This window comes from Phlebotomus argentipes, unplaced genomic scaffold (assembly GCF_947086385.1).
Source record: "Phlebotomus argentipes unplaced genomic scaffold, Phlebotomus argentipes genome assembly contig_42, whole genome shotgun sequence".
NCBI classification, from domain to species: Eukaryota; Metazoa; Arthropoda; class Insecta; order Diptera; family Psychodidae; genus Phlebotomus; species Phlebotomus argentipes.
The window spans coordinates 74,537-100,012 of record NW_026776171.1 but is presented as its reverse complement, the minus strand read 5'-3'; the positions used below and the strand labels follow the sequence as shown (position 1 = coordinate 100,012).

The window sequence follows — 25,476 nt, the reverse complement described above, 5'->3', positions numbered from 1 at the left end:
GTTTATAAAAAAAATTTAGAGCACTTTTCTTTTCAATGGGTCTTGAAGAAAATTCTGTAATTAATTTCCTACAGAATACGCTTGCATGAAATTAACTGATGCTGACTAGTTGCAATTTTGATAACTGTTGCTTCCTTGAAGGAATCATTGATTGTTGAATTGATCTTATTCAGGGCATCTGGATGAGGATTTTCCACAATAACAATCTGTAGAGTACAATTTATTATATATTATACGAAAGACTGAAAAATGTTGAGGATTTATTCTACTTACAGTCGGTTTTTCAAGCACAATTTTGACCAGACACAGGATTTGCTTCTCATCCGCAGTTAGATGGGAAATCGTGTCGTTTAACTTCTTGGGTAAAATGGATATCTTTTGGCCAAGCTCGAAGTCTCGCATTACTTCTTCCAGGTCCTTTTCTTCCCACTTATTGTACGGATTGATGATGGATCTGCAGAGAAATTTCAAATTATGATTTGATCAGAAATTCAATGCTTTGCGGCTTACAATATTGTCGCTGAACTGGGCTGTAGATCGCTTGAAATGAAGCCGACAATCTTGCGGAAGTGTGGTTCCGGAAAGGATGCAATATCCTTCTGTCCGAAGAATATAACGCCTGATTGCGGAGATAGAACTCTACCAAACATTGGCACTAACAAGTGTGATCCTTCCATCAGAATTCCGACCTTTTCTCCAGCATTCACGTGAACTTCCTTGATGTTGAGCTTTCGCACATTTCCCATCTTGCCAATGACATTCATAATGCTCACGCTCAGACTCTTACTGTGATCCGACACAGATTCCACCACATCTAAGCTCCTGGTCTTCTCGAGATCATGCACGAGATGCGACACGATTGCGGTGTTCTTGGCAGCAACTGCCCTCTCGAAGATGCCGTTTTGGATCATTTCCTGGAAGTTCCGTGCGATGATCAAGTACAGAAGCAATCCATAAGTGTAGCGTAGCTTCTGCTCGTCAAGAGACGCATTCGGAAGGAGTAACATGAAGCAGCACGTACAGAAGAGTCCGAGAGCTGAAAGAATATCAACGCGTGTTTATCTTAAATTAAGAGACAATTCACAGAAACTCACTGAGAAAGACATTCATGATGAACTGAGCATGATGAACCACGCATTTTCGCATGAACTGAAGTGTTGAGTTCTCTTCCAGCAATTCATACAGCATTTTGCAGGACTTTGATGAATTGCCATAAACATCTCTCGTGCGGACGCAATTTGTTATGTGCCTGAACATCTTTCGTCTCGTCTCGAACTCCTTCCCATAGGTTTCTTCCACGGTTGTCTTGAGGTAGAAGTAAATCCAGGTACATGCAATGCTTAAAAGTACTATCACAATAATTGTCCAAGGATTCGCGAAGGTCAGATAGACCGTGGCAACCAGAATAAGTACGATTTTGTGAATGATATAGCGATGTGCGTAGAGGAGATCATGTGAGTTCGCCATGAAGATGAACACCAAGTCAGAAACTGGTCGATTATAGAGGAAATTCATTGATGTTGTGAGGAGTAATTCCAATTTGTCCTTCTCGTGCTTCACTGAATACTTTTCGCCAATCTGAATTTTGAAAATATTTCGTGTTTAGAGATGTTTCTGAGAGGGTTTTTTTGACAAAATCTCTTACTTTTGATGTGTAAATTCGGTCAAACAGTTCCATAACGAAGGACACGCAGACAAATCCGAAGCTAATCAGGGATATCCACAGCTCAATTGAGAGAACTTGAGCCAGAATAATGTATCCTGGAAGAGTGATGTAACTTCCACTGATGATAACGTGCACGATTACGAGAAACACGGAGAGAAGCATTAAATTCGTTATGCTGATTGTGGATTCCAAATTGCTTCCGTCCTTCACGATCAGAACTTGCTCAGATTCCGTTGTTGTTCCATCGCCATTGAAGTGTCCTTTAGCCTTTCGGTTGTCCTTCTTCACGAACGGAGTGATGCCAGCCGGATTGCAACCATTAAGTCGCTCGGCATTGATGACATTTCTCAGCTTTGCATAATTCTTATTCCAGTTCTCATAGTTTGGATAGCTTGTGAGATCTTGGTAGTTCAACTCCATTGCAATACTGCAGTTTTCCATGACGTAAATTCTTCCACAAAGCGCTAAAAACTGAAGATTAGAACCAATATAAGTTTTTTCAATCGATACAATGATAAATGGATTGACTTGCGTTGTGATCTTGAGTGGCCAGAATGACGGTTTTCTTCTGATTGCGCAGGATGTTGAAGAAATTATTAAACAGCCGGAAAACATCGCCATCCGATGATTCAGTGTATCTGCTCATCGGATTGTCCAGCAGGATAATATTGCGATTCGTGTAGATTGCCTGAGCCAGAGTGAGTCTATCCAATTGACTCACACTCAGCTCCAGAGATCCAATATCTTCATCTTCCATTCCCGGCCGAATGAGTATGTCATTGAGTTGAGCGCCGTTTATTGCTTCGTAGAAGAGTTTCTCGTCGAATTCCGCGCCCATCAGGATGTTGTCTTTGAGAGAGCCCAGGCAGAGAGCGCAGTCCTCGGGGAAGAAGGCTATTTTGCCGCGCTTCTGGAAGGCTCCCTTGGACAAACCCGTGATGCCGTCCGTCCACTGAGTGTGGCCCAGAATTGAGTACAAAAGCATGGATTTGCCGGACTTTGGCGGTCCAGTGAGTCCAACAATCTGATCACTGGCAACGTAGAACTCTTTTATCCTGAGAATCGCCTCTTCCTTCGGCGGAGGATTGTATTTATTGCTCTTCTTCTCGTTCAATGATGAGTGCCACCTGAATTCCTTGTCATTGATGAAAATGACTCTGTAAGATTCTGGCTTGTATTTCGCTGGACTTGCAGACTTCATGTTGTAAATGTGCTGAAATGCGCCAACAAATATATGATAAGAACATTGTATTCAATCTTTTAAAGACAGTAATTCTCTACCATCAACTTGTCCAAGATTGCTTTCCCGTTGAAAATTGCTCCAAGCGATTGGAAGAAATCAGCGACGTAGTTCTGAACAATGAAAGCATACAAGATCATCAGCGTGAGAACGTCGATGCTCTCAGTTTGAACCTGAGGATCGCACCACATCATGTACAATCCGCCCAGGAGCATGGCAGATGTTAGCTTTCCGGAGAAGTTGGTGGAGAAAATGTAGGCCCATTTCATGGATGAGTGCTGCTCTTCCATGGCGTTGAGGAACTTCTTCTTCGTGGTGTTTTCGTGGTTTCCAAATATCACAATGTCCCTGAAGTAGAGGCAAAACTCCTCGACTTGTGTCAGCTTCTTGGCCAAATACGAGAAGGATTTTCTCATGTGGTATGTTGAGATTTTTGCCAGTGGAATCTGTGAGGAATGATTTGAGTTTTGAGAGTTTTAAGGACATTATTTGTGCAACTTACGGCAAGTATGAGAAGTCCAAAGATGACGAAGAGTGGCCACATTCCCGGCGTGGACAGAAGCCCAATCGCCACGATGAAAGCAATAACGAAGCTGAGTAGATTGCCAACAACGCGATGACCCTTCATGATCATCTCCACCATGTAATCGCCCTCTTCCATGACCAGCGTCATCAACTGATGCGGTGAAATGGCATAAGTGATCACACTCTTCATCACACTCTCGAAAGCCGTGGCCAGGCTTCCTGTCCTCAGTCGCATGGCAGTGCGCAGATTGATCCAATTGCTTGTGCTGAGAAAGATGGTCTTCAGGAAGAAGCAGAGCGAAATGCCCACAGCAAATCCAATGCGATTGAGCACAGGAATGCCCACTTCGCGCTGGAATTGCATTCGAGTCGTTGCATTTGCATCCAAATCACTCTCGGTTGCATTGATCTGCGGGGAAGCGGTTGGATTAGATCAGGCATTAGGACGATATCTCTTGTTCTTTTCTTTTTTAGGTGTTATCGCGCGGCCAGAATTCGTGATAAGGCGGCTCGCGCGTAAAAATAATCATGTGGATACGTGAACAAAGTTCATGAAACACTTTTGAGGGTGTGATTTGTTGGTCAGGTCCGGCAAATGAAAATATACACACCCAAGTGAGGGCTTTAGTGGTTCTGATTAAATTGATTGGCATGTGATCTCGTGAAAGCGATTTCTTTGCTTCCGCCTGACATGATTTACAAACACCTTAACTTCTTAACATGATACACAATTTCAATACTGCGCCTTCAATTCCTGGTCTTTTTCGGGGATTTTGTGTCAGGCCTTGACTTTTAGACTCTTCAAAGGCTTCAAAGAATGTGAATTTTTGCTTTAAGATCAAGATTTACCCAAAATGTACCTTGAAAGATGAATTATTAATCGGCGAATCAATGAATTGATAGAATGTCGTGAGGAGAGTGCGAATGATGTTGTTGTATGTGCTTGATTCGTTGTACAGATGCTTTTGATTGAAATAATTGATGGTCTGAAGATGCATTTTCAATACAGATGCCTGCGTGATATGAAGAAATGTTAGAATTTTGGCTATGAATTTCGCTCAAAGTCTCTCTGAATTTTACCTCACTGTCAGTCATGTTCAATTGTGTGTGATTTTTCACCAGGTAATCAAACATGAGAAGCTGATTGGTCAAGATGGAATGATTCTAGGCAAATGGATAGAATGTTAAGTGTGCTAAATTAAGCATAAAAATTGATGCAAACTTACAGAATTGCTGCTCAATTCGGCGGCTGTTCTGTTGTTCAGCACTTCTTGTTCATTCCTCATTGAGTGCAGAGTCAGATTGAGGAAGAGAATTGGCCCCAAGAATCCCAGGCAGATGGCCAAGATGTGGAAGAGAGTGGCGAAGAAGATCCTGGTCTTGCAGAACTTCAGCATCACTCTGAACATTGATCCCTTGAGCTGTCCATGCGTTTGCAGCTCTTCTCGATATTTTCCCTTCATGCGGCGTCCGTTCATCTCCACGCCGTCGATGTGGGGCATCTTGGGAGTCGCGCCGGAAGTCTTGTCCAGCAAGTTCTGGTGATGCTGCGGAAGATTGGCCCTTTTCTGCAGCGTGTCGCGCGAGACGCGATATCTGTGGATCCAGGAGCAGCTGATGTTGCTCGCCCATCCCACTGCATCCACCGGGAGAGTCTCACCCGGCGCTTTGGCTCTGGAGAAGGGCAGAGGACTTGACCAGGCATTTCCGTACCTCGATATGCTGCGATTCTCCACATAATGCTGACTGGTTTGCGGCAACCGGTCGAGTTCCCTGTACTTGACTCTGAAGTCTCGCAAGGGAATCGACTGAGACGGAGTGATTGAGGAGTCATTTGTCCGATCATTTTCTTGCGATATCGATTCACTTTGGCCAAAATCGTAGCTGAGATTGAAGAATTCATTACGTCTTCCACCCAAGCACCTATCTCAAGATAACCCCATAATCTGTACCTTTTTACTGAACGATCAGGCGTCAGAGGAATGGTTTCGGCCATATTCATGCGATAATCAATGGCGATTACTTGCTTTATATGTACACAAAAATTAAGTCATAATCCTCTAAGCGAGATAACACGCTTTTTTCTCGATACAAATTCCTTTTATCACAATCACTTTCACCCAAACCTCACTCAATTCTTTTCTCACTTCAAAAATCATCAACCAAACACTGCGAAAGTCAACCTCTGACTAACGCTTACGTTGAATGCACATCAATTAAATTTGGTGCGCTTATCAAGAGCGGATGATAACAGATAACGATAAGATAACTTGCTACGAAGATAGAAACATTTGCGAAAAACGAAAATTCACTTTTCTCCGTATTATTTCACACTTTAAGCACACATTTTCACTTAATTTTTTAGATTTTTAATATTCTTGTGTTTTTTGTAATTCTTCCGATTAATTTAATGGTAAAAACTGAGAGTATTTCCACCGCGAAGGGCGGAATTGTGACTGAACTGACGATAAACACGAGAATAATGTGTCAATTTCTTATCTTTCGTGCGACCGTGGCGAGTTCATCACAATATTTCCTTGAATTGTGATTCAGGAAAATTAAATTCATACCTCTTAGGCATAAATAGATCAAAGAATTTGAGTATCACATAAATAATTTTAAAGAAGATTTATTTGTAATGCGCTGTGCTTATCGAGAAAGCATGGATTTTGAAAAAGGGCGCAATTTTCTCGGCGAATCGCGGCGAACAAAACGAGCGAAAGAAGAGGTTATGTTTGGTGGCGCTGTCACTCCTGTTATTGTTTGGCTGTTGGAATTTTCTCAAAAATAAGGCGCATTTGCGGTGGTGAAATGGAAAGCACCCCAAATAGGCAAGGTATGGAAAGTCTTTTACCCTCTGCAAGCGGAGATCCGTGGGAAAATCAGGTATTTGTGGTAATTTTCAGATGGCGGAGTTTCAATGTCCCGGTCAGGGCGGCTTCTCAAGAAGTCCAGCAAATTGGCAGATTTCCAGTCACCAGACGACCTGGATGCTCGATCGAAGAGGACGTCTTCGCACAAATCAGTTAAATCTCATCATGCGGTGCACAAGGCTGAGCCTCTGGACAGTCCAATGGCGCAAACCTTCGCGGCCATCAAGAGCGAAATGTTTCCGGACGCGGATCAGGAGTCGCCGGACGTGAGTGGGAACACGTCGAAGGAATCAATGGAGGTGGAGAGATCATACGAAATGCCAGAGAACTATCAAGACTCGGCTCCGTCCAAGAGTATCTACATGACAGAAAAGTCCACAAAGAAGAAAGTGATGAAAGACGGGCGATTGGTGTTGACCAAGGCGCAGCGGAAGGACAAAGGTAAGTCGAGATACACAGCTTACATGTTATGGGCAAAAGATATCCGCCAGGAACTGTTGTATTCACATCCGGCACTTGACTTTGCCACCATCTCTCGTCGTCTGGGCGAAATGTGGGCCAATGTGCCGAGTAATGTGAAGTTCAACTGGCGCCGGAAGGCTAAGAGGCTCTCCGCCAAGGGAGCTAAGCCAGATAAAAGTGTTCTGGCGTATAAACGAGCCAACTCTAAATTCCTCAATAAAAACTCCCCAGCACTGACAAAGGGAGCCTCCAATGCCGCCAAAACACTGCTCAGAATGACACACAAGGACAGTGAATCGGACAAGAGTCCACCAATGAACACCCTGGTGAAAGCCAGCGCCACGCCGCACGTCTACAGAGTCAACACCTCCCATCCCGTCGACGTGGCGGCGCACCTGAAACTGCTGGGCGACAACCTCACCATCATTGGGCAGCGCCTGAAGGAGCACGAAGGACAAATCGCCGTGTCCGGCAGCCTGTCGGTGCTCCTGGACAGTCTCCTGTGCTCCCTGGGGCCCCTCATGTGTCTCACCGTGCACATTCCCGGCATCAGCGATCGCCTGGATGGGCTGAAAGACACGCTGCACAATACGCTCGACAACATCGCCTACGTCATGCCCGGACTCTAGAGTCTCCAGACTGAGAGAGAAAGCGTCTTTTCCCGTTTGCGCGCCATTGAGATGAGAGAGATGAAGTAAAATGTACTTTATTAGTTAGATTCGTGATTAAAACCATGTGAGAAAATCTTGAATTTGCGATTTCATCCGTGACTAGCAAGACTGTAGAGAGAAAAAATGCCTTTTTTGTCGTTCAATTTGGAATATCACTACGTTTCATGAACCTTTTCAAGGGGTTTTCTTCGTTCTTGGAATACTTTTACGAACTGGAGGAATCAAGCAGGTTATCAATATAGGTAAAACTTGAACGTAAACTAACGAATTTAGGGCCTTTCGCCGAAATGTTCCATTGGAATGAGTCAAGAATCAAAGGCTAGTCTATGCTTAGGCACTAAATATTGCGAAACTTACATCTACATTCTATCCACTAATATCATCTCCTAGGCTGAGGCAACAATGCGTCCCTCTACAGTCCTGTGATTAAGTCTTAATTCTCAAAAGTTCGTCTAAATTTGTAGAATCAGTCCAGCGGCCGAGATGTTATCTCCGGCTCCGGCAGTTTGTCGTGCATTCTTGCACACAAGAACTGGCGCCACGCATATTTCCACTTCAGTCCCTGAAATGTCTTCTCGCCAGCACGAAACTGGCTCCGTTGAGTGGATCCTGATGCGTCGACTGCCCGGCTCATTGGGTGACATTGTGGTGGCGAAGCTGTCGTCCAGGATGAGTGAAGCCATGTCGGGATTGATGTGATCTGTGCCGCAGACGTGACGATGAGCCGTGAGTGCGGCCTTTGCGGCGGCATTCACGGCATTTCGCCACTCTGACGCATTGGCAATGAGGATGGCTTGATAGGCGAGCGTGTGAACGTGAATTCTGGTCAGTTTTCGCCTGTGCGGATCATTCACCGGGAGTGTCTGGATGGCCGTGAAGACTTCGCGCATTTGTCTGAGCGTCTTGGCGACGCGGGGATTGGAATCGGCGGCAAGACTCACTGTTCTCGTGGAGAGAACGCGCTGCAGATTGTCCAATTCCTGCTCATTCATGCCCAGAGAGTCACAGTAGGGAATGACGTACTTGAGCAGCTGGTCAATGAGGTTTATCTCCACGTAGCTGGCCATCTCGAAGTGGACCAGAGTATTGCTGGACAGAGAGGATATTTGCTTGCGCACCTTGGCCAGACGATTCGCCCGGACGCCCGGTGGGAAAGGGTAGTTGTCCATCATCTGCAGCCCACTCACGACAAAGAGACGCGGCTTGAAGTCGTCCAGGAAGGGATCCAGCGATTCCAGGACACTGAGTGTCGGATTGTTCTGGTCGTTGTGCAGAATGAAGCGATTGGCGCGTGGGGTGCGAAAAGGGCCCCATTTCTCACCCGATCTGTACTCCATGATCAGGTGAATGTCATCCTTGTCGATGGAGGCGGTGAAGGAGAGGAGGATGTCTTTTGGCATGGATTTTCGCAGATCCTTGGACATTTGGGCGCCCAGAAGCACTTGAGCACCTTCCAGGTGAAATCTCTTCGCCATTACCGGTGCATTGCCGCCCAGAGACCATCTGGTGTCCAAATTCCTCTCGCTGGCATCTTGAATCAACTCCTCAAAGAGCGATCTGTTGAATGTGTAGCGCCTGCAATCAATGGAAATCAATAAGATTGGCCCGAAGAAGTCAATTGGACTCAATCATTACTCAGCTGCGGCGCCGCGCTGGAAGAAATACCCAAAGTTCTCAAACAAGTCTCGCCGGCTCACTATCTCGCCGCCCACGCACTCCTCGCGACACTGATTGATGGTGTAGTTGAGGAACTTTGTCGCCGGCACGTACAGATCCTTGCACGATCCGTAGCCGACAGCCACGCGCTGAGACACAACGTCCAGATTCTCGAGAATGATAAGATTCGTGAGGATTTCGGTGATTCTCTTGAGGTCCTGCGAGGCAAAGAATCCCTGGAGGATGATGGCAAAGAGGGCACAGAACACACCAAAGGTGGTCAAAACGGAAAAATACGGAAATGAGGGCATATTTTCACGGGGAATAAACAAAAACACGGTGTTTTGATTGAGATTGCAGTCACACTCTGATGGGAATAAAAAGCCACGATGATTGCCGCAATGATGTTTCACGCGGTCAGAAATTGAGCTTTTTCGCCGCGTTCATTCATAAAAGCGAAGTTAGATTTGAAGGCTTTATCGTGGACACAAATTGTAACCGAAGAAATGAGTTTCTTTGCTATAAAAAGTCTACATTTATTATCTAATTTCCTTCACACCTAATCAATTACCTAATCAAGCGTATTCTGTTTGTAAAAAAATACTTAAATTCATCTTAAATGGCATGGTTGTAGGAAGAGAGACTCTGGTACTGGCATTCTTAATTGGCACTTAATTAAATCTCGTGGCTAAGTAAGGGCGTTCTTCAGTGGGACACTTGAAGTTCTCGAATATCTTCGTCCACGTGTGGGATTTTTTGCCGTACGGCTCAAGAATGTTGTTCCAGCAGGCGTTCGCCGCCTGTCCCTGAGCCTTCTGCGAGAGATGGAAGCAATCCCTGGACATGTACGTGAAGTCCGTGAGGCCGTTCTTCTTCCGCGGAATGGTCATTTTGTCCGTGAAGGGCTGCACGATGACTGTGAAGTCTGTCTTATTGTGGAACTCATCCCTGTTGGCCACCACCCACTGGCGCTTCTTGAAGTCCTCAATGACGCGAAGGAATCTGTTTCGGTGCGGCTTGTTGTGGAGGGAGTAGAAACAAGGACACTCCAAGTAGTGTGTCGAAACACACTCAGGAGGTTCACCAACAGTGTCCATTAGGATTCTAATTGCTGCGTATGAGAAGAGAAATGATATTGGCCTTGTGTGGTTAAAAGTATTGGGGCGGAGTTGAGTGTATTGATTGGGAAGTCATTAAAGTCTGTTCGAGAATTAAAAGTCCTTCTAAACAAGCTCACTTTGCTAATATTTAATGTGAAGGAGTTGTATTGATTTTCTCCTTATGTGTTTGATTTTTGGGGCTTTTTCCTCTTTCTCTACCTTTTCTTTTTGGACTGTGAGAAATCAGTGAAAAAATACTCACACGGAGCGAGAATGATTGACACCATTGTTCGAGGCAGATTATCCCTGAGTGTCCTCAATACATCAGTTAATTCCCGGTCGTGGTTTTCGACAATCTTCTCAGGTGCATCGTAACACATGTCCAGGCAAAAGTCATTGCCACCGATAAAGTACGACACGAACTTCCAGTGCTTCTCCATGTCGACATTTGGGTCACTCTTCATTCGCAGCACCAGATTTCGCGCTTGATGTGGCGTGTCCCTCGACATTGCACCGCCTTCGGCAACATTGAATCTGCAAGTTAATGTCAATGAGACGCTGCTTAATGCGATACGCGTCTGCTGGTGTCGCTTTTCATCCTCACTTGGACGCTCGGTGGGTGGAGAGACTGTTGCGCTCCGTGTAGCCGTACAGTTTGGGATTGAACTCTTTAAGGATGTTGGGAATGGTGAGGAACTGACGCCACGTGCCCTGTCCGCCGCCGGTCATCTGGGCGCCGCGGTTCTCCGTGAAGACCTCGAGGACATTGGTGGCAAGAAGACCCAGACCGGCAGTCAGAGAGTCGCCGATGGCTCCGATGATGTCAATGTCGCCCGGTCGCAGCTTGTGGACAGACTCTGGCACTTGATCACTGCGTCTTCCTGGTCCTTGGGTATCACAGATGAAATTCTCCTCGCTGTTCACCTGCCGCTGGACGGTCTGGTGAAGAAAGGGAGAAACACTGGAGATTTCTTCAAGCTTACAGTGAAGCTTCTGATTGCGTGCTTAATTCTTTGCTCTTTTCAATCAAATATGCAATTGAATGCAGAAACAGAACACATTTGTAATGAAATCAATAACAATTCTCATTATGCCGGTTATCATTTTCCTTGAATCACAGCAACAAATTTATTGATATGACGTAATATTCGAGGCATCATACAATGTATTATATTGCTATGGAATATCATACCTTTCGTACTTAATCAACACGATGTGTTTAACCTTAACCTCGCGCTTTGTGTTTTCTGTTCTATCAAAAAGTTATATTGTTCTTCATAATTGAAATTCTCACGATGGCAAAATGTCAAGCACTTGAATGAATGCTATTATAGAAAAAATTGAATTTTCTGCATTTGCATATTTGCGATGATTACGTACTTGCTCTTGAATGTTCCTCTTGAGATGCTGCTGTTGGTTTGTCGAGCCCTCCATGAAGTCATAGAGGAATTGTCTGGCGTGACGGAAGAATTGCAAGAGTGGTCCTGAGTCTAGCGATGTGACTTGACCGTTCACAGCGGGTGTGACAATTATTAAGATGGAAATTGTGAGCAGAGACCATGAGATTTTCATCTTGTTGCACTTTTTATTTACGGCGCCGATAAAAACCGTGTCCAAAGGCTGGTTAATGGCGTTTTATGACGGGATGTTACGATAATTAAGTGAATTAAGGTGTCTTCCCATGAGCCTTCGAATCTGCTCGATTGCTCAATACGACAAATTGAACTGATAGAATATCTTGCGATTTTTACGCCTGTTTCTCCTTGGACACTCGCCAAATTGCTCATTAGGCTCCGAAAAAACAGCAGCAGCAGCAGTTATTATAGTTTACGGGAGATTAGGCATCACTGAGAGGTCACGGAGCACGCGAATTAGTATCACACAAAAGATCTCTCTGGAGCAAGATTGGCACTCGCGTGAGGAATTATATAAATATTTCACAATCTCTCGCCTATTGTGTCGTCTGCTCATCAACCACTAAACCAATAAAAATACACGAGAACTTTATGGTACTGCCGAATTACACTGGAATTTCTCGCTATTTAACACGACGCCACTTAAATTGGCCCAAGGGAAGATGATTTTGCGAGGCGTCGTGAGAAGAACTGATGAATTCTAGAGGTGTTAATTCTCTGCAGTGCGCGACACAATTGTGAGTTTTAAGTCTTGAACCATGCGGAATAAGCTGCGAAAACTCCTGTAAATTCAAGGACGTGCATTTAAATAACCGGCTCAAAAAATCATATTCTCTCCGCCATTGCCGGCGTAAAAGAAATGATATCAAGAATAAATAGTTTTGCTTATTCAAACAGCCAGTCAAAATGCCTAATTCATATGCAGATACCGCAATCACACAAATATATACTCACAAATCACGCCGATTTTATCAAGCGAGAGATTTTGTGCTTCTTTATTCACTTCACTGTCCGCGAGGTGATTAAGTGCATCACATAGCACACAAAAAAGGGAATTAATTTGCAATAAATCTTTCCGTGTGCGTAGTTTTACGCCAAAGATCGCGATCATCAACGGCCGGTGGACAAAGTAGAACTGATCGCGCTGATTTTCCTCCTCGCGCTCAATCAACATGCGGACTTTTCCTCATCCAAAACTGTGTTTGATCTTGAAAAATGTTTTGCTCACCATCACACACTGACCAAATCGTCAGATTGCTTGGAAGAAGTGAACTGCAGGTTGTTCTCTGTCTCCCTCTCTCTCTCTTCTGTGCTCTGTGTGTTTGTTGAATTGCTGCCGGTGTTAAATAACTCATATTCTATACCATCATTGCTCGGCAGTTTTCTTCCCGGAGCCTTGAATTCCCTACTGAACATCACATTCGGCGAGATTCATCGTCGCTAGGAAGAGAGAATCATTGAGATAAGAGCCTTCGATAAAATAAAGTAGCTTTTTTTCATCTTCTTTTCATGCTCAACAGTCTTTTCTTCGAATAACCTTCTTTTGACTTATTCGGGATTTTTGCCTCTTTTCACACCAAATGACGCAAATTTATGTGACTTTCTTGAGAATTTTCGATCTTAGATCGTTTGACAGTTTACACTTGATTTATGGAAATAATCACACTTTTTCTGTTCAAACATTTAGTTTGCACGGTTCACGAAACATTGTCATAAATATAAGAAAGTCAATAACTTAACGCAAAAACTGTATAATAATTTCAAGAACTTGAGAACAAACACGAGAAAAAAAAAACTTGCAGTCAAAAGACTCTTAAAATATTCATGAATTGACGAAAATGTGCAAATGTTGTCTTGGTGGAAGTCCTTCTTCGACTTATACGAGCGCCTCAATTAAAATTTATCAAAGTCACCAGTCAATAAATTAATGTTTTCCTCACTTTGCAAATTCTTTTGATTGAAAAATGTGTAATAATCTTGAGAGCTTTGTAGGTTCTATTTAATCTTCTGTAACTCTTGAGACAATAGAATAAAAACAGCTCGTTTTATGATCAGGAAGAGACTTCAAGGAAGAATTTTAGAGCAACAATTACAACTATTTCGTAATAAAAATAACGCTTTTGTACATTTACCTCATTTGCATGTTGTCCAGCTATCTTTATGAGTTATTTTTTTCTGGGGAGAATTTCGTGCACTTCCTTTTACGTCAGAACTCTTAAATTTCCTCTAATTAAATCCAATTGAAGATGTTTATAGAGGGGAAAAATCTCTAATGAATGTCATTGGAAAGTCATTTGTTTAATTAAAACACAATCTCGTGTCATTTTGATGCGTGAAAGACGATGTAGCAGAATTAATTCACACTCATCTTGTGCGGCCATAGAGAGGCATTTGGGCCAACTTGTTTTATTTCCACCACTGCAGGCCATTCAGGTGGTCTGAGCCAAGTGTAAGTTGATGGCACATGAACTTGAAATTCACTTTCTTTCGACCAGCAAATAATACGAGTTTATGACACAATTTGTATAACTGAATTTTTACATAATCACCGACAAGTTCACGTAATCTCGCGCGGTGGTCATTTGAAGTTGCGCCGCGCGCCAAGGTCTGAAACCGTCATTTTGGACTCTTGAGGCGCTTTTTTCTCCACTTCTTTTTTCGCGCAATCAATCGACGGTTGTGATTATGAGTAGAGCAGTGTATAAAAAGAGATGTTAGAGGTGTTATTGTCCAAGGTTGAACCAATTGCAGACACCAGCCGCAGACTCTCTCAAAAGCTCGCTTTCCCATAAAAGCGACGCCACACAAGTTCAAAGTCAACACGGTTCGTGTTGCCGTTTTCTGTTGTTAGTAAAATATGTAATTTTGTGGAATTACGATGGGAATTCTGTCCTATATTTAATGTAACATCTTAAGAAGCTCTGCTTCACAATGTCCTAGATTCACAACCCGCACAACGCACTGAATTGCATATATTAAGACCTCTTTTGTCTTAATTGGTGCGAAAATGTCATTCTTCTCCTTGACCCAGGCCGATATGTGGCGATGACATCCAATGCAAATAAAGACATGTCATTGCGTAAATAGAGAGGTAAAATCGATTGGAGCCCATCTGGTTGAACAAACAACGGGCTTTTTCATTTTTTCATAGATTTTATTTACAAAAGACATTTCTAGATTTAGTGCTTAGCGAGTTAAGAGACTTCTTGAGCAGACAACTTCCGCATTTTCCACACTCTCATGCCAATAAAAAACTATTAAGTATCACGTGGTTGTAAAAAAAAGGTACCGATGAGTGTTAAAAGCCATTCGATGGTGTTTTACCGGCTTTGGCACCTTTTCGAGGAGTTTAAATGGTCCCATCAAGGGCGTCCCTCAGCGGAAAAGTGCATTGCGCGCGCTCGGATCATTGATCATCTCATGGCTTTACAATTTTGGTAGTTCAAAATCACCACACATTAATTGAAGATGCCCTCCAATCAAGAATGCCCATTAACTATTCATTTTTGTGGCGATGAAAGGTCGTTCTTCTGTGGGACACTTGAAATCCTCAAATTCTGTCTTCCAGAACTGCGTTTTGTTGCTGAATGGCTCAAGGAGATTGTTCCACAGTGCATTTGTCGCCCTGGCGTATCCTTTCTGGCTGAAGTGGAAGCAATCCGTGGACATGTAGCTGAAATCCGTGTTGTTATCCTTATCACTGGGGATCCAGAGTTTATCCGTGAAGGGCTGCAGATTCACGGTGAAGTCCGTCTTGTTGTGGAACTCTTCGCGGTTGATGACTTCCTTTTGTCTCCTCTTCCACGCGTCCATGATTTTGAGGTAGGACTTGAGGAAACGCTGGCGCTGCAGTGAATAGAGACAAGGACACTCAAGTCGATGAGCAGTTTCGCATTCTGGTGATTTCCCGCGGAATCTCATTAACACTTTCATCGCTACAAAAAGAAGAGAGACATAAAAAGTTAGTAATGCTGAGGAAACCTTAAAACCCATCAAAATCTTACAAGGACTCGCTATCACGTTGACCATCGTTCGCGGGAGATTATCACGCAATATTCGCAGTGTTTCCGTCAGCTCACGATCGTGCATCTCCACAATTCCACTGGGATTCTTCACGAAGCACATGTCCATGCAGAAGTCATTCGCCCCAATGAGGAAGAAGACAATCTTCCAGTGCTTCTCCATGTCGACATTTGAATTTGATTGCATCCTTTTGATAAGATTTCGCGCCTGATGTGCCGTATCACGCGACATCGCTCCCATTTCAGCAACATTGAATCTGTGAAGATTGCAACACTTTTTACTTCTTGCCTCCGGTCATGATTAGTAGGTGAAGAAACTCTGCAAAGCTATTTTTTTTTGCGGAGAAGTTTTTGGCACATACCGACCTTGATTCGGGCTGCATGCTGACTGAGTCGGAGAGTGAATAACCATATAATTTGGGATTGTACAACTTGAGGATGTTGGGAATAGTGAGATATTGCCGCCAAGTGCCCTGTCCGCCGATGGGCGTCACCACACCCTTGTTCTCCATGACGATGTGAAGGAGATTTGTGGCCATTGCACCATTTCCAGCCGTCAGGGAGTCCCCAATGGCACCGATGATGTCAATATCGCCCGGCCGAAGGCGATGAACGGACTCTGGAACTGTGTCACTTCGCTTTCCCGGCCCGTTGATGTCGCAGAAGAACTCCTCGTCGTCTCGGAATTGACGCTGAAGCTTCTGCAGAGTTTATGGTTTGTTTTGTTTAATGGAACGGCTTTTGCTATTCTAGATCTAGACCATCTCATAATAGTCAAGGGTTTAATTACTGTTTTATTGTGTGTAAACATTAGGCCAAGGTAGTGTCTTTTTTACTGTTTATTTCAATAGAGTGCTTTCAATTGAAACTCTAGCAGAAGTTGCATGAAACTCGAGTCAGTTGCATGGATATTAATGACTGAATACGTTTAAATGTAATTAAACCACATGACTATTCATGACAATTGGCATATTAGCAATAATTCAACAGAATATACTTTACATTTCTTCTCATATTTATTTGAATAAATCTATCCTCGTCTCCTGTTCGGCCGATTGAGTGAAATATTCTCATTCTCATCATGCGAAAGAAGCTGAGAAATGGTTCAGAGTCCAGGAATGTCCTTTGACCATCCACGACCGATTGAACGGCAAACATCACAAACAAGATTACAAGTAATTTCGTGATCATGATTGATAAATTACTTTGTCGGGAAAAGTGCTTGAGGCAAGATAAACTTGATGTAGTTAACGCAACCTTTCAATGGCACTCGTGAACTTGTACCACTTTTCACTCGTTTTGTCACACTTTTCCGCAGGACCAGTATTTTGAACACAACTTTGCGCAATATTCCGATGCCACGAATTTTTCCATTTTCACTGCGGAGATGCACAAAATCAAGTGCTCATTTTGCATATATGATCATCAGATGATCATCTGGCTAGGCGCGATCGTGTGCGAGTGACCGACTGAGAGCGCGGTTCAATATCAACTTCTTTTCAGCTCGAGTTGAAGGTGCATATATTGGCTGCACATTGGAGCCCCTCTACGCAGAACAGCGACCAAGTCAGGTGTGGAATCCACTTGGAATTCTGCTGAACTTGACAATGCAAAGTTCCCACTTCTCAGTCGCATAAAATGAGCTTTCGCTGAGCGATTTGCTGGTCGATTACGCAATAATTGCTCTTGAACGCCCATTGGATATGCATCGACTGCACCCCTGAAGAATGTGCCCAACATCTGTGTCGGCGATGTGACATCGAGACACCTCTGATTACCTCTTATGCTTATTAATATTTTATCAAACCATCATAATGTGCTCCATTTTACGTATCATATGCTCAATTGCATACACCATAATTGACTTACCGCGCAATAATTCAATCTCCTCAATCACCCTCACATTTCCATTGATTTTCCTCAATTTGATCGAAAAACCCCCCATGAGATTATCGACAAAACATTTTATTACCCAAAAGAGTCACATATCACTGTGAAATGATTTGCATTCATTCTCACAAATGAGTACAATGTAAGACCGCGAGAGGGATTCTTATCCCATTTCTCAGGCATGCTCCAATGATTCAATTAAATTGTATGAAACATTAACTCTGACTCATTCTTTGGGGAATCATTTATTTCCAATTGATCGCTATGACAACTCTCTTGCATGGGTCTTATACTGGGTATATAAAGAACATTTTGATTACCTTCGAAATTGCTTGGGTTGGGTTTTTTTCTCTGTTGATCACCCCACCGTCAAGGCGCAGCAAATCCACTCCATCAATCACTTTGGTCACAATTTCAAAGCTTCTAAGCTCAGGAAATTGTCGAAAAACTCACGTTTTTGCTTAGAAGTCATTCACATTTAAGAGAATTTAAATACTGTGTTAATTAATTGTACAAAGAAAGTGTGTGAAATCCTCTTTATTGTGAGAATACTTTGAGTAAATTTGCTCTGTGATTTGCAAAACAAATATTTCCCATATAACAAATTGTACAAGCGCCGCGAGTGTCTTCGCCTTGGCGTCTCGTTCCACCCGATGCCACTCTTCCACTGCGCCGTGATATGCTTCTTTTCTATGACTGGAGTTGCTCCACATTACCGGAAACGGAGTGGTGCGCTTTAGTCGCTCAAAGACCGTCGAATTGATTAAATCTGCTGCTCATCGCGAACCGTAGCCAAAAAAAGCTCGAAGGAGTCTTTATTGTTGTCTCGCTTTAGGAACTAATATTGCAAAAAGTGAGGTTTGTGCTTCTCTGTTCACCTCTTCTTGTGCGCTCTTCCTTATCGCTGGCAAAAGGTGTATTTATTACAGTGTCTCGTAGTGGAATATTCAGTCATAAAGTATAGCAATTAATGCTCTTTGATTGCTCAGTTATAGCATAATGTTATCTTGGTTTCTTTTTTCTTATACAATTTGGTTTTATTGATTTTTGGCCATTCGTCCGAAGGCTGTCGGCTAATTTATGTACATAATTTCTAAAAACTAAAGCTTCGCTCATCACACACCCAACCTCTTAATGAAATTGGACATTTTCCGCATCTAATTTATCTCTCCGTGATCTACTAATTATCCTTGAGTGCAAATTTGCGTCTGTGCTTTGCTGGGAGCTTCTCATTTCAGTGAGAGCTTTTCGCGCACCGGGGAAGCCTTGAAGCTGGTCGGGTGACTGAACCCAGGACTGAACCTCGCACTGAAGTCACTGTCAGTTCACAAGTCCTCAACATCTGCTTGCTTTCCAGATGGAATCATTATTTTATTATGTAGGACAGGCATAAATTATTGACCTAGTATTGTGTATGATGTGAAATAACTTCCACTAATTTTACTGAGTAATATAACACTAGAAGGGGGAGAATTGTGTGTGGAAGTGGTGAAAAAAAGAAGTGAGAGAAAGTATATTTTTAATTAACACGCAATGAGGTGAAATACGTCATTGGCGTTTTGAGCAATTTATTCTTTACACTCTGTGTAGGTGAACAAAGGGCGGCGGTTTACGCGGAAACTGTACACCGCACTTAATTGCGGTGCGAAGAGTCAAGTTCACGTGGAGTTATTAAGAATTTAATTATAACTTTAGGCCATTTAGGTAATTAAATAATACACAGTTAAATTTACAAATTTATCGAAATGGTTTTATAAGCAAAAGACGTTTATTTTCCACATGAAGCTTTATGACATGTGAAAAAGTGTCACGAAAAACCTTTTCAGCGAGTTTTCCAGATGTTTAGGGTGAATTTCATGATGTTTTCTTTTAAGATTGACTAATAATTGTTCCCTAAGGTGTCTTCAATCTCTATTAACACCGCGTTTACTTATCTGGCAGTTCCTTTATTCTTTTAATGCGTAACATTTCATCCCCACATTGCGTATAGAGAGAATATTTTGTGCGTGAATAGCTGTCATTAAGTCATGAAAACGTTTCAGGCGTTTGAATTCCACGAATTCTATTCATTTATTTAATAAATTCAACTTAAGTTTTATAGATTGATGAAATGGATGAAAGACAAATTAGTTTGCATTGAAATTTTACGCGAAAATAAATAGAAAAACCGCCCAATTATTAAAATTCTCCACTCCCAGGTATTCAATTATTGATATGTACACCATATCTCTATTGTTCTGAGCCTTTTGCTGCGTAAAAGATGATAATCTTGCCGAGTGTTCTTGAATATTTCACGTGTAACGAAAGCGAACACAACACTTTCACCCTTAACACAGGCCGCGAAGTGAATCACTTTCATTCACCACGTGTGACTTCCCCGATTAGTTGTAATAGTGGCGTTCGTGTGATGAGATTAAGGAGTCTATTGTTGGGTCAAAGCTCAACAATAAGTTTGGCTTCTTAGCTGAAAGCCCGCAGGAAAAGTGTTTCGACTGTTTGAGCGCTTAGGCGCGTCGAAAGAAGTGGGTCATGGTGGCCTGAGGCACATATCATCAATATTTTCCATCCACCATCCTGTGTCTCTTCTCACCTTTAATCGATTTCTGTCCACAAATGTGGCAATCGATAGATATCAGACCGCAGCGCCAATAAAGAACTGTACACAGGATTGTAAAGTTTAGTGCTTATTTGCGTTGGTGATTATCGCGTTGGCTTTTTTTGTGGGTGTGTTTTTTCTTTGGAATATGTTTCTGCACGTCTTTCCAACGTACCAACGGATTTCGCTAAAGGTTTCAAATTAGGCCCCGCCAAACTGTGCCTCCTTGATTACTCTATTTTCTGCTTCCTGGGCGCGCGATGTTATCAGAACACGCGATTTGCGTCTTTTCACAACCTCTTCTTTGGCTCTCTGTTTGCAGATGGCCAATCGTCCTGTCAGCGCGATGTCACGGCACGAATCGGAAATGGTGAACAAGAGCCGGAGAGCTCTTGTGGATGGCCGTGAAAAGGACTCTCTGGAGAAATTGCGGCTCATGTGTCTGGCGCGCGGCGCCACGGGAATTCTGGGACTGGGCAGGACTTTCCGCCGGATGGACGATGATGGCAACAAGGCGCTCAGTCGCGAGGAGTTCTTCAAAGGTCTTCATGACACTGGTCTGGATGTGAATGACGAGGAAGGCGATGATTTGTTCCACAAATTCGACACCGATGGAAATGGTTCGATCAACATGACAGAGTTTCTCGTGTCCTTAAGGGTGAGTTTTTAGCAGAAAAATCTCAATGAGAATCCTCAATTGACTCTGGACTTCTTCCCCAGCCACCAATGTCAGAGGCGAGAACCAACATAATTGAGCAAGCATTTAAAAAACTCGACAAAACCGGAGACGCAATCATCACGATTGACGATCTGAAGAATGTCTACTCCGTGAAATCCCATCCGCGGTACATCAGCGGCGAAGAGACAGAGGAGCAGATCCTGAAGAAGTTTCTGGCCAACTTTGAAACTGGTGGAATTGTGGATGGAAAGGTGACGAGGGAAGAATTCCTTAATTACTACTCCTCAATATCGGCCTCAGTGGACAATGATGCGTACTTCGATCTGATGATGAGGCAAGCCTATAAGTTGTAAAGCAGCGAAAGAAGGGCATAAAGCTTAACCAAAGGAATTTTTGACCAAGTCTCTATCACTAAACTGCCTTTGAAATTTAATGTTATCTCTAAATTAGTCATCGTTCTTGCAAAATCAAACTTAAAGCTAATAAAAAGCCATGAACCGAATCATATTTCGAATAATTTTATTTATATGACTTCCATGATTTCATGATTTATAAAGAAGTGGGAACTTCTCATCTACAGCCTTTTTGACGGAGTTGCTCTCCTCCTTTGACGCTATTCTTTGGACTTCAATCACTTGTTCATTGCTCACCAGAGACTTGGAGAGATATGGGACGCTCATGAGACATTTTTTTTCTATTGTTCGTTGCTTAATTCTGCTTCATTTGAATACTTCAACTGGTTGATTTTGACTGTGTCTCTTCTGAAGAAAGTGGGCCAATATAAAGGCTTGTCGAATGTTCGAGCAGTCTGGAACCGCGCGCAACATTCGAGGTGTTTCTGGAATATTCCTGAATCACATTCGAAATGATTCGTTGACTCTCGAAGAGACGAGAACAATCCAAATTCAATTACATACTTCAATTATATCAACTATTTCAATCGAAATTCAACAGTAATTAATTTTGAATGAAAAAAATTAACGAAAAAAAATTAATGAAAAAAATTAATGAAAAATTAATGAATTAGATTTGCGTCGTGGCAGTCCAAGCCTTAGCATCCCTTCGGTCCTTCTTATTGAAGTAGTCAATGAGTTGGCTTCGAGTGACATTGTGAGTGATCATGGTGAATCGGAATGTCCACTCGGGCAGAATGTAATCACTGATTATCCTAATCAGTCTCCCGTAGTCTCCACCAACATTCGTCAATTCGTACTTCGTGGACAGAAAGTCCATCAGGATCTGAATCTGGTCGCCGTTTATCAAGTCAGTGTACCTCGTGAATTCAATGTCTGTGATCTTGGGAACACGTCCAGTCTTCAAAAATCCCTTCATGGTCTTATCCATTTCTCCCTCGAAACGTTCGTATGATTGCAACAGTTTACCAGTGTCAATGTGGGCACAGCTCCTGTTGAAGAAATTCATTATTAATTACATTTTTCAGCCCTTTCAAAAACATTCTACTCACATTTGGCAAGGACTTTTCACAAACTTCTGAGTCTTTTCAGTCTTTTTCGTCATCTTCTTCTTCATGATCGCCCGCGCCGGAGATTTGATTATGCGCAAATCTCTCTTAGCCCTCGATGTTGTAGGCAGTGCAGGAGCAACATTACCTTTCATCAACCAGTTCTCAATACTGACCGTCTTCAATTTCTTCTTTCGCGCATTCTTTCGCTTCTCAGTCCCTTCAGTCTCTTCAATCTTCGGCTCGATCACTTCGACATCAGAATCAGTGTCATCAGACCCGAACAAGTTAACACACACAGAACGCTGCGGTTTGGCGTCTTCTGGAAGTTGCTGTTGAGGCAATACCTCCTCTTCATCCTCAAACCATGTTCCGAGGGATTTCAACATATCTTGGGTGGTCCACTCGTCCCACTTCTTGGGGGGAGTTTGCACAGGCATTAGCCGTATCGGTGTGTTGGCCCGCGAGGACTCTGAACTGGAGGGAAAGATGTTAGGTGAAGTCTCTGACTCTACAATGATGTCTTTCTTCTCTGCCTTGCGCTTCGTAGCCTTGTACTGATTGGCAGTCTCAGGTGAAATCTCTCCGGGAATGTATTCCTCAACAACCGTCTTGATAGTCTTGCTGGGCGTATAAGTGGCATCAACTGACTTCGCAGCCTTGCTCTTTGGCACGTACTTGTCGTATTTGCCCTCCTCGGAATCAAAAACGCTTACGGTGGCAACTGGCAAGCTCGTCGACGAGCCATTCGTGCCCGTCTGCACAGCGTAATTCGCCTGCAATTTCCCATAATTCACCTTGATGGCAAGGAAATTGCCATGAAGCACTTGACGATTGAGATTGAAGAGCTTGGCAAAATAGCTGGGACATTCCTTCGTGGTTATCTCCAGCTGAATATCACCGGTCACATTGAGTGTCTCCACGTGGATCTTGTTCAGGTACTTCTCCTCAGATATGTACTTCGTCAGGACAACCTCGATATCCTTCCAGTCTCGTTCAATCACCCATTTGTGCGTGCCATTCCGGGCGGCGAATTGGAATGCCAACGCCAAGAACTTCTCATTGACCTAAAAAAAAAGTACGTTTTTCCCAGTTATTATCAAATGTTTCCATATTTGGGATTGTCGAAAAAACTCACCTTTAACAGATCAAAAGCTCGATAAGATTCAGACTCGCAAAGCATATTGTGAAACCCGTGAAAACGGTGACAACGTAGAAGAACTTCATGAAAAAAGGACGCTCTGGACGCTCACTTTCCGCGCACTTCTGAGAATGTGATTTTGACGCTTTTTAACTTTTGACGTGTCAACTACACTGTAAAAAACATGATGAAAACATGATGATAAAACAGACCAAGAAATTCTTATAAGAATATTCTCATCTGAACAGAATAAAATGCGCTTTCTTTTTGCCACAAGGCGATCATATTCGTCATTTGGGGAATTTCATTTGGTTTTTCCATGAGAATTTTAGGATTTTCATTAAAATTTTCATAAAACAACAATCTGTTTTCATTGTTTTCACAGCACCCTTTTTTACAGTGTGCTTTCCGATCGGGCTGTCAATGGACTTGCCGTCTTGGCACGTGCGATGAGGCTTTTGGCAGTATTATAGGAAATCGCTTAGCAGTGTGTAGTATCTTCCGCGGAAAGTAGTGAAAAATGAGTGAGAACGATGCCGTCAATGGCCTGGAAGGCTTGTCGCTGCAGGAGGCGCAAGGAGGCTGTGCAGCTGGCGAGGAGGACGACTATGTTGATCCGTGGACAGTGACCAGCAAGTCCGATGCGGGCATCGATTATGACAAGTTAATAAGTATGAAAGACTGACGCACAGGAAGTGTACGTGGCACGAAGGACGCTGATTGATTATCTTTCCAGAGCGCTTCGGTTCGTCCAAATTGGATGACGAAATACTGCAGAGATTTGAGAAAATCACCGGAAAGCCTTGCCATCATCTACTGAGGCGCGGCATCTTCTTCTCTCACCGTGATCTCCACCTGATCCTGTCGCTGAAGGAGCAGGGAAAGCCGTTCTACCTGTACACGGGCCGCGGACCCTCGTCGGAGTCCATGCATCTGGGCCACTTGGTGCCCTTCATCATCACCAAGTGGTTCCAGGAGCTCTTCGATGTGCCGCTGGTGATCCAGCTCACGGACGACGAGAAGGCGCTGTGGAAGGACATCAAAGTGGAGGAGACAATGCGATTGGCGAGAGAGAACGCCAAGGACATCATTGCGCTTGGCTTTGACGTCCGGAAGACATTCATATTTTCCAATTTGGACTTTATGGGGTGAGTTTTATCGCTTCCTCGAGTCCTGAAGAAACTGAAAATCATAATTGAGTGGATTTCCTTTGCAGGAAGTGCTCGGAAATGTATCAGAACATCATCAGAATCCAGAGATGTGTCACTTTCAACCAGGTGAAGGGAATCTTTGGCTTCGGTGACTCGGATGTGATTGGGAAGATTGGCTTTCCTGCCGCCCAGGCGGTGCCGTGCTTGTCCACAACCTTTCCCTTCATCTTCGGCAACCGGAAAGTGCAGTGCCTGGTGCCATGCGCCATCGATCAGGATCCGTACTTCAGAATGACACGCGACGTGGCGCCACGGCTGGGCTTCCCGAAGCCCGCTCTTCTCCACTCGACATTCTTCCCGGCTCTGCAGGGCGCGAAGTCGAAGATGTCCGCGAGTGACCAGAACTCGGCAATCTTTCTCACGGATACGCCCAAACAGATCAAAACAAAGATCAACAAGCACGCGTTCTCCGGCGGGCGGGATACTGTGGAGGAACATCGCAGTTTAGGCGGCAATACGGACATCGATGTTCCTTATCAGCTACTTAAGTTCTTCCTGGAAGACGATGAGGAGCTCGAGCGCGTCCGCGTGGCTTACTCCACCGGACAGATGCTGAGCGGGGAGATTAAGAAGAAGGCGGTAGAGGTGAGGAAGTGAATTATGAAGCTCTGGAAAGCACTGCTGATGATGGATTTTGCCTTGCAGACGCTGCAGCCGATTGTGGAGGAACACCAGAAGCGCAGGAAACTGGTGACGGATGACGTTCTCAATGAGTTTATGACCCCGAGGAAGCTGGAATTCTCCTAGGCCCTCCATGGTCAGCTTATTTTTCAACACCTCACATCATTTATTTATTTGTCACGCGCAATAAATGTTGCTAAAGATTTCCTGTGCAAATCGAACTCGTTCAATTGGCGGTCATTCGCT

The 25,476-nt window shown here is 43.6% G+C and overlaps 8 protein-coding genes across 10 annotated transcripts; 3 read left to right on the top strand and 5 right to left on the bottom strand.

The window, feature by feature from the left end:
• Positions 1 to 6: 6 nt before the first annotated feature.
• On the bottom strand, positions 7 to 5,265 carry LOC132257246 (ABC transporter C family member 3-like). The gene is made up of 10 exons (XM_059754085.1): positions 5,168 to 5,265; positions 4,658 to 5,105; positions 3,409 to 3,840; positions 2,948 to 3,352; positions 2,199 to 2,879; positions 1,646 to 2,137; positions 1,095 to 1,578; positions 511 to 1,036; positions 274 to 454; positions 7 to 206 (listed from the first exon to the last, which is right to left on the bottom strand). Exons 1-10 carry the CDS (start codon positions 5,263 to 5,265, stop codon positions 69 to 71), a joined length of 3,885 nt encoding a protein of 1,294 aa, XP_059610068.1. The 3' UTR covers positions 7 to 68.
• An 883-nt stretch (positions 5,266 to 6,148) lies between these two features.
• LOC132257129 (HMG box-containing protein 4) lies at positions 6,149 to 7,851 on the top strand. 2 transcript variants are annotated; one of them, XM_059753903.1, is made up of 3 exons: positions 6,149 to 6,267; positions 6,338 to 6,745; positions 6,998 to 7,844. In XM_059753903.1, the coding sequence occupies exons 1-3, from the start codon at positions 6,243 to 6,245 to the stop codon at positions 7,393 to 7,395; spliced, it is 831 nt and encodes a 276-aa protein (XP_059609886.1). In that variant the 5' UTR covers positions 6,149 to 6,242; the 3' UTR covers positions 7,396 to 7,844. The 2 variants fall into 2 exon arrangements, with proteins under 2 accessions (XP_059609886.1, XP_059609885.1); XM_059753902.1 differs by having other exon boundaries at positions 6,338 to 7,851.
• A 38-nt stretch (positions 7,852 to 7,889) lies between these two features.
• LOC132257127 (ADP-dependent glucokinase) lies at positions 7,890 to 9,455 on the bottom strand. Its single transcript, XM_059753901.1, has 2 exons — positions 9,073 to 9,455; positions 7,890 to 9,012 (listed from the first exon to the last, which is right to left on the bottom strand). Exons 1-2 carry the CDS (start codon positions 9,402 to 9,404, stop codon positions 7,890 to 7,892), a joined length of 1,455 nt encoding a protein of 484 aa, XP_059609884.1. The 5' UTR covers positions 9,405 to 9,455.
• A 159-nt stretch (positions 9,456 to 9,614) lies between these two features.
• On the bottom strand, positions 9,615 to 12,800 carry LOC132257168 (phospholipase B1, membrane-associated-like). Its single transcript, XM_059753955.1, has 5 exons — positions 12,563 to 12,800; positions 11,574 to 12,390; positions 10,798 to 11,132; positions 10,456 to 10,727; positions 9,615 to 10,204 (listed from the first exon to the last, which is right to left on the bottom strand). The coding sequence occupies exons 2-5, from the start codon at positions 11,763 to 11,765 to the stop codon at positions 9,765 to 9,767; spliced, it is 1,239 nt and encodes a 412-aa protein (XP_059609938.1). The 5' UTR covers positions 11,766 to 12,390; positions 12,563 to 12,800; the 3' UTR covers positions 9,615 to 9,764.
• Positions 12,801 to 14,748: 1,948 nt separating this feature from the next.
• LOC132257245 (phospholipase B1, membrane-associated-like) lies at positions 14,749 to 18,862 on the bottom strand. The gene is made up of 5 exons (XM_059754084.1): positions 18,777 to 18,862; positions 17,841 to 17,943; positions 15,997 to 16,331; positions 15,613 to 15,887; positions 14,749 to 15,543 (listed from the first exon to the last, which is right to left on the bottom strand). The coding sequence occupies exons 1-5, from the start codon at positions 18,860 to 18,862 to the stop codon at positions 15,101 to 15,103; spliced, it is 1,242 nt and encodes a 413-aa protein (XP_059610067.1). The 3' UTR covers positions 14,749 to 15,100.
• On the top strand, positions 18,029 to 21,688 carry LOC132257216 (calcyphosin-like protein). 2 transcript variants are annotated; one of them, XM_059754042.1, is made up of 3 exons: positions 18,029 to 18,373; positions 20,439 to 20,774; positions 20,837 to 21,688. In XM_059754042.1, the coding sequence occupies exons 2-3, from the start codon at positions 20,439 to 20,441 to the stop codon at positions 21,146 to 21,148; spliced, it is 648 nt and encodes a 215-aa protein (XP_059610025.1). In that variant the 5' UTR covers positions 18,029 to 18,373; the 3' UTR covers positions 21,149 to 21,688. The 2 variants fall into 2 exon arrangements, with proteins under 2 accessions (XP_059610025.1, XP_059610026.1); XM_059754043.1 differs by having other exon boundaries at positions 18,029 to 18,378.
• Positions 21,689 to 21,760: 72 nt separating this feature from the next.
• LOC132257215 (uncharacterized) lies at positions 21,761 to 23,521 on the bottom strand. The gene is made up of 3 exons (XM_059754041.1): positions 23,396 to 23,521; positions 22,261 to 23,324; positions 21,761 to 22,200 (listed from the first exon to the last, which is right to left on the bottom strand). The coding sequence occupies exons 1-3, from the start codon at positions 23,438 to 23,440 to the stop codon at positions 21,819 to 21,821; spliced, it is 1,491 nt and encodes a 496-aa protein (XP_059610024.1). The 5' UTR covers positions 23,441 to 23,521; the 3' UTR covers positions 21,761 to 21,818.
• A 279-nt stretch (positions 23,522 to 23,800) lies between these two features.
• LOC132257150 (tryptophan--tRNA ligase, cytoplasmic) lies at positions 23,801 to 25,446 on the top strand. Its single transcript, XM_059753936.1, has 4 exons — positions 23,801 to 24,069; positions 24,135 to 24,546; positions 24,615 to 25,194; positions 25,255 to 25,446. Exons 1-4 carry the CDS (start codon positions 23,919 to 23,921, stop codon positions 25,354 to 25,356), a joined length of 1,245 nt encoding a protein of 414 aa, XP_059609919.1. The 5' UTR covers positions 23,801 to 23,918; the 3' UTR covers positions 25,357 to 25,446.
• Positions 25,447 to 25,476: the final 30 nt, after the last annotated feature.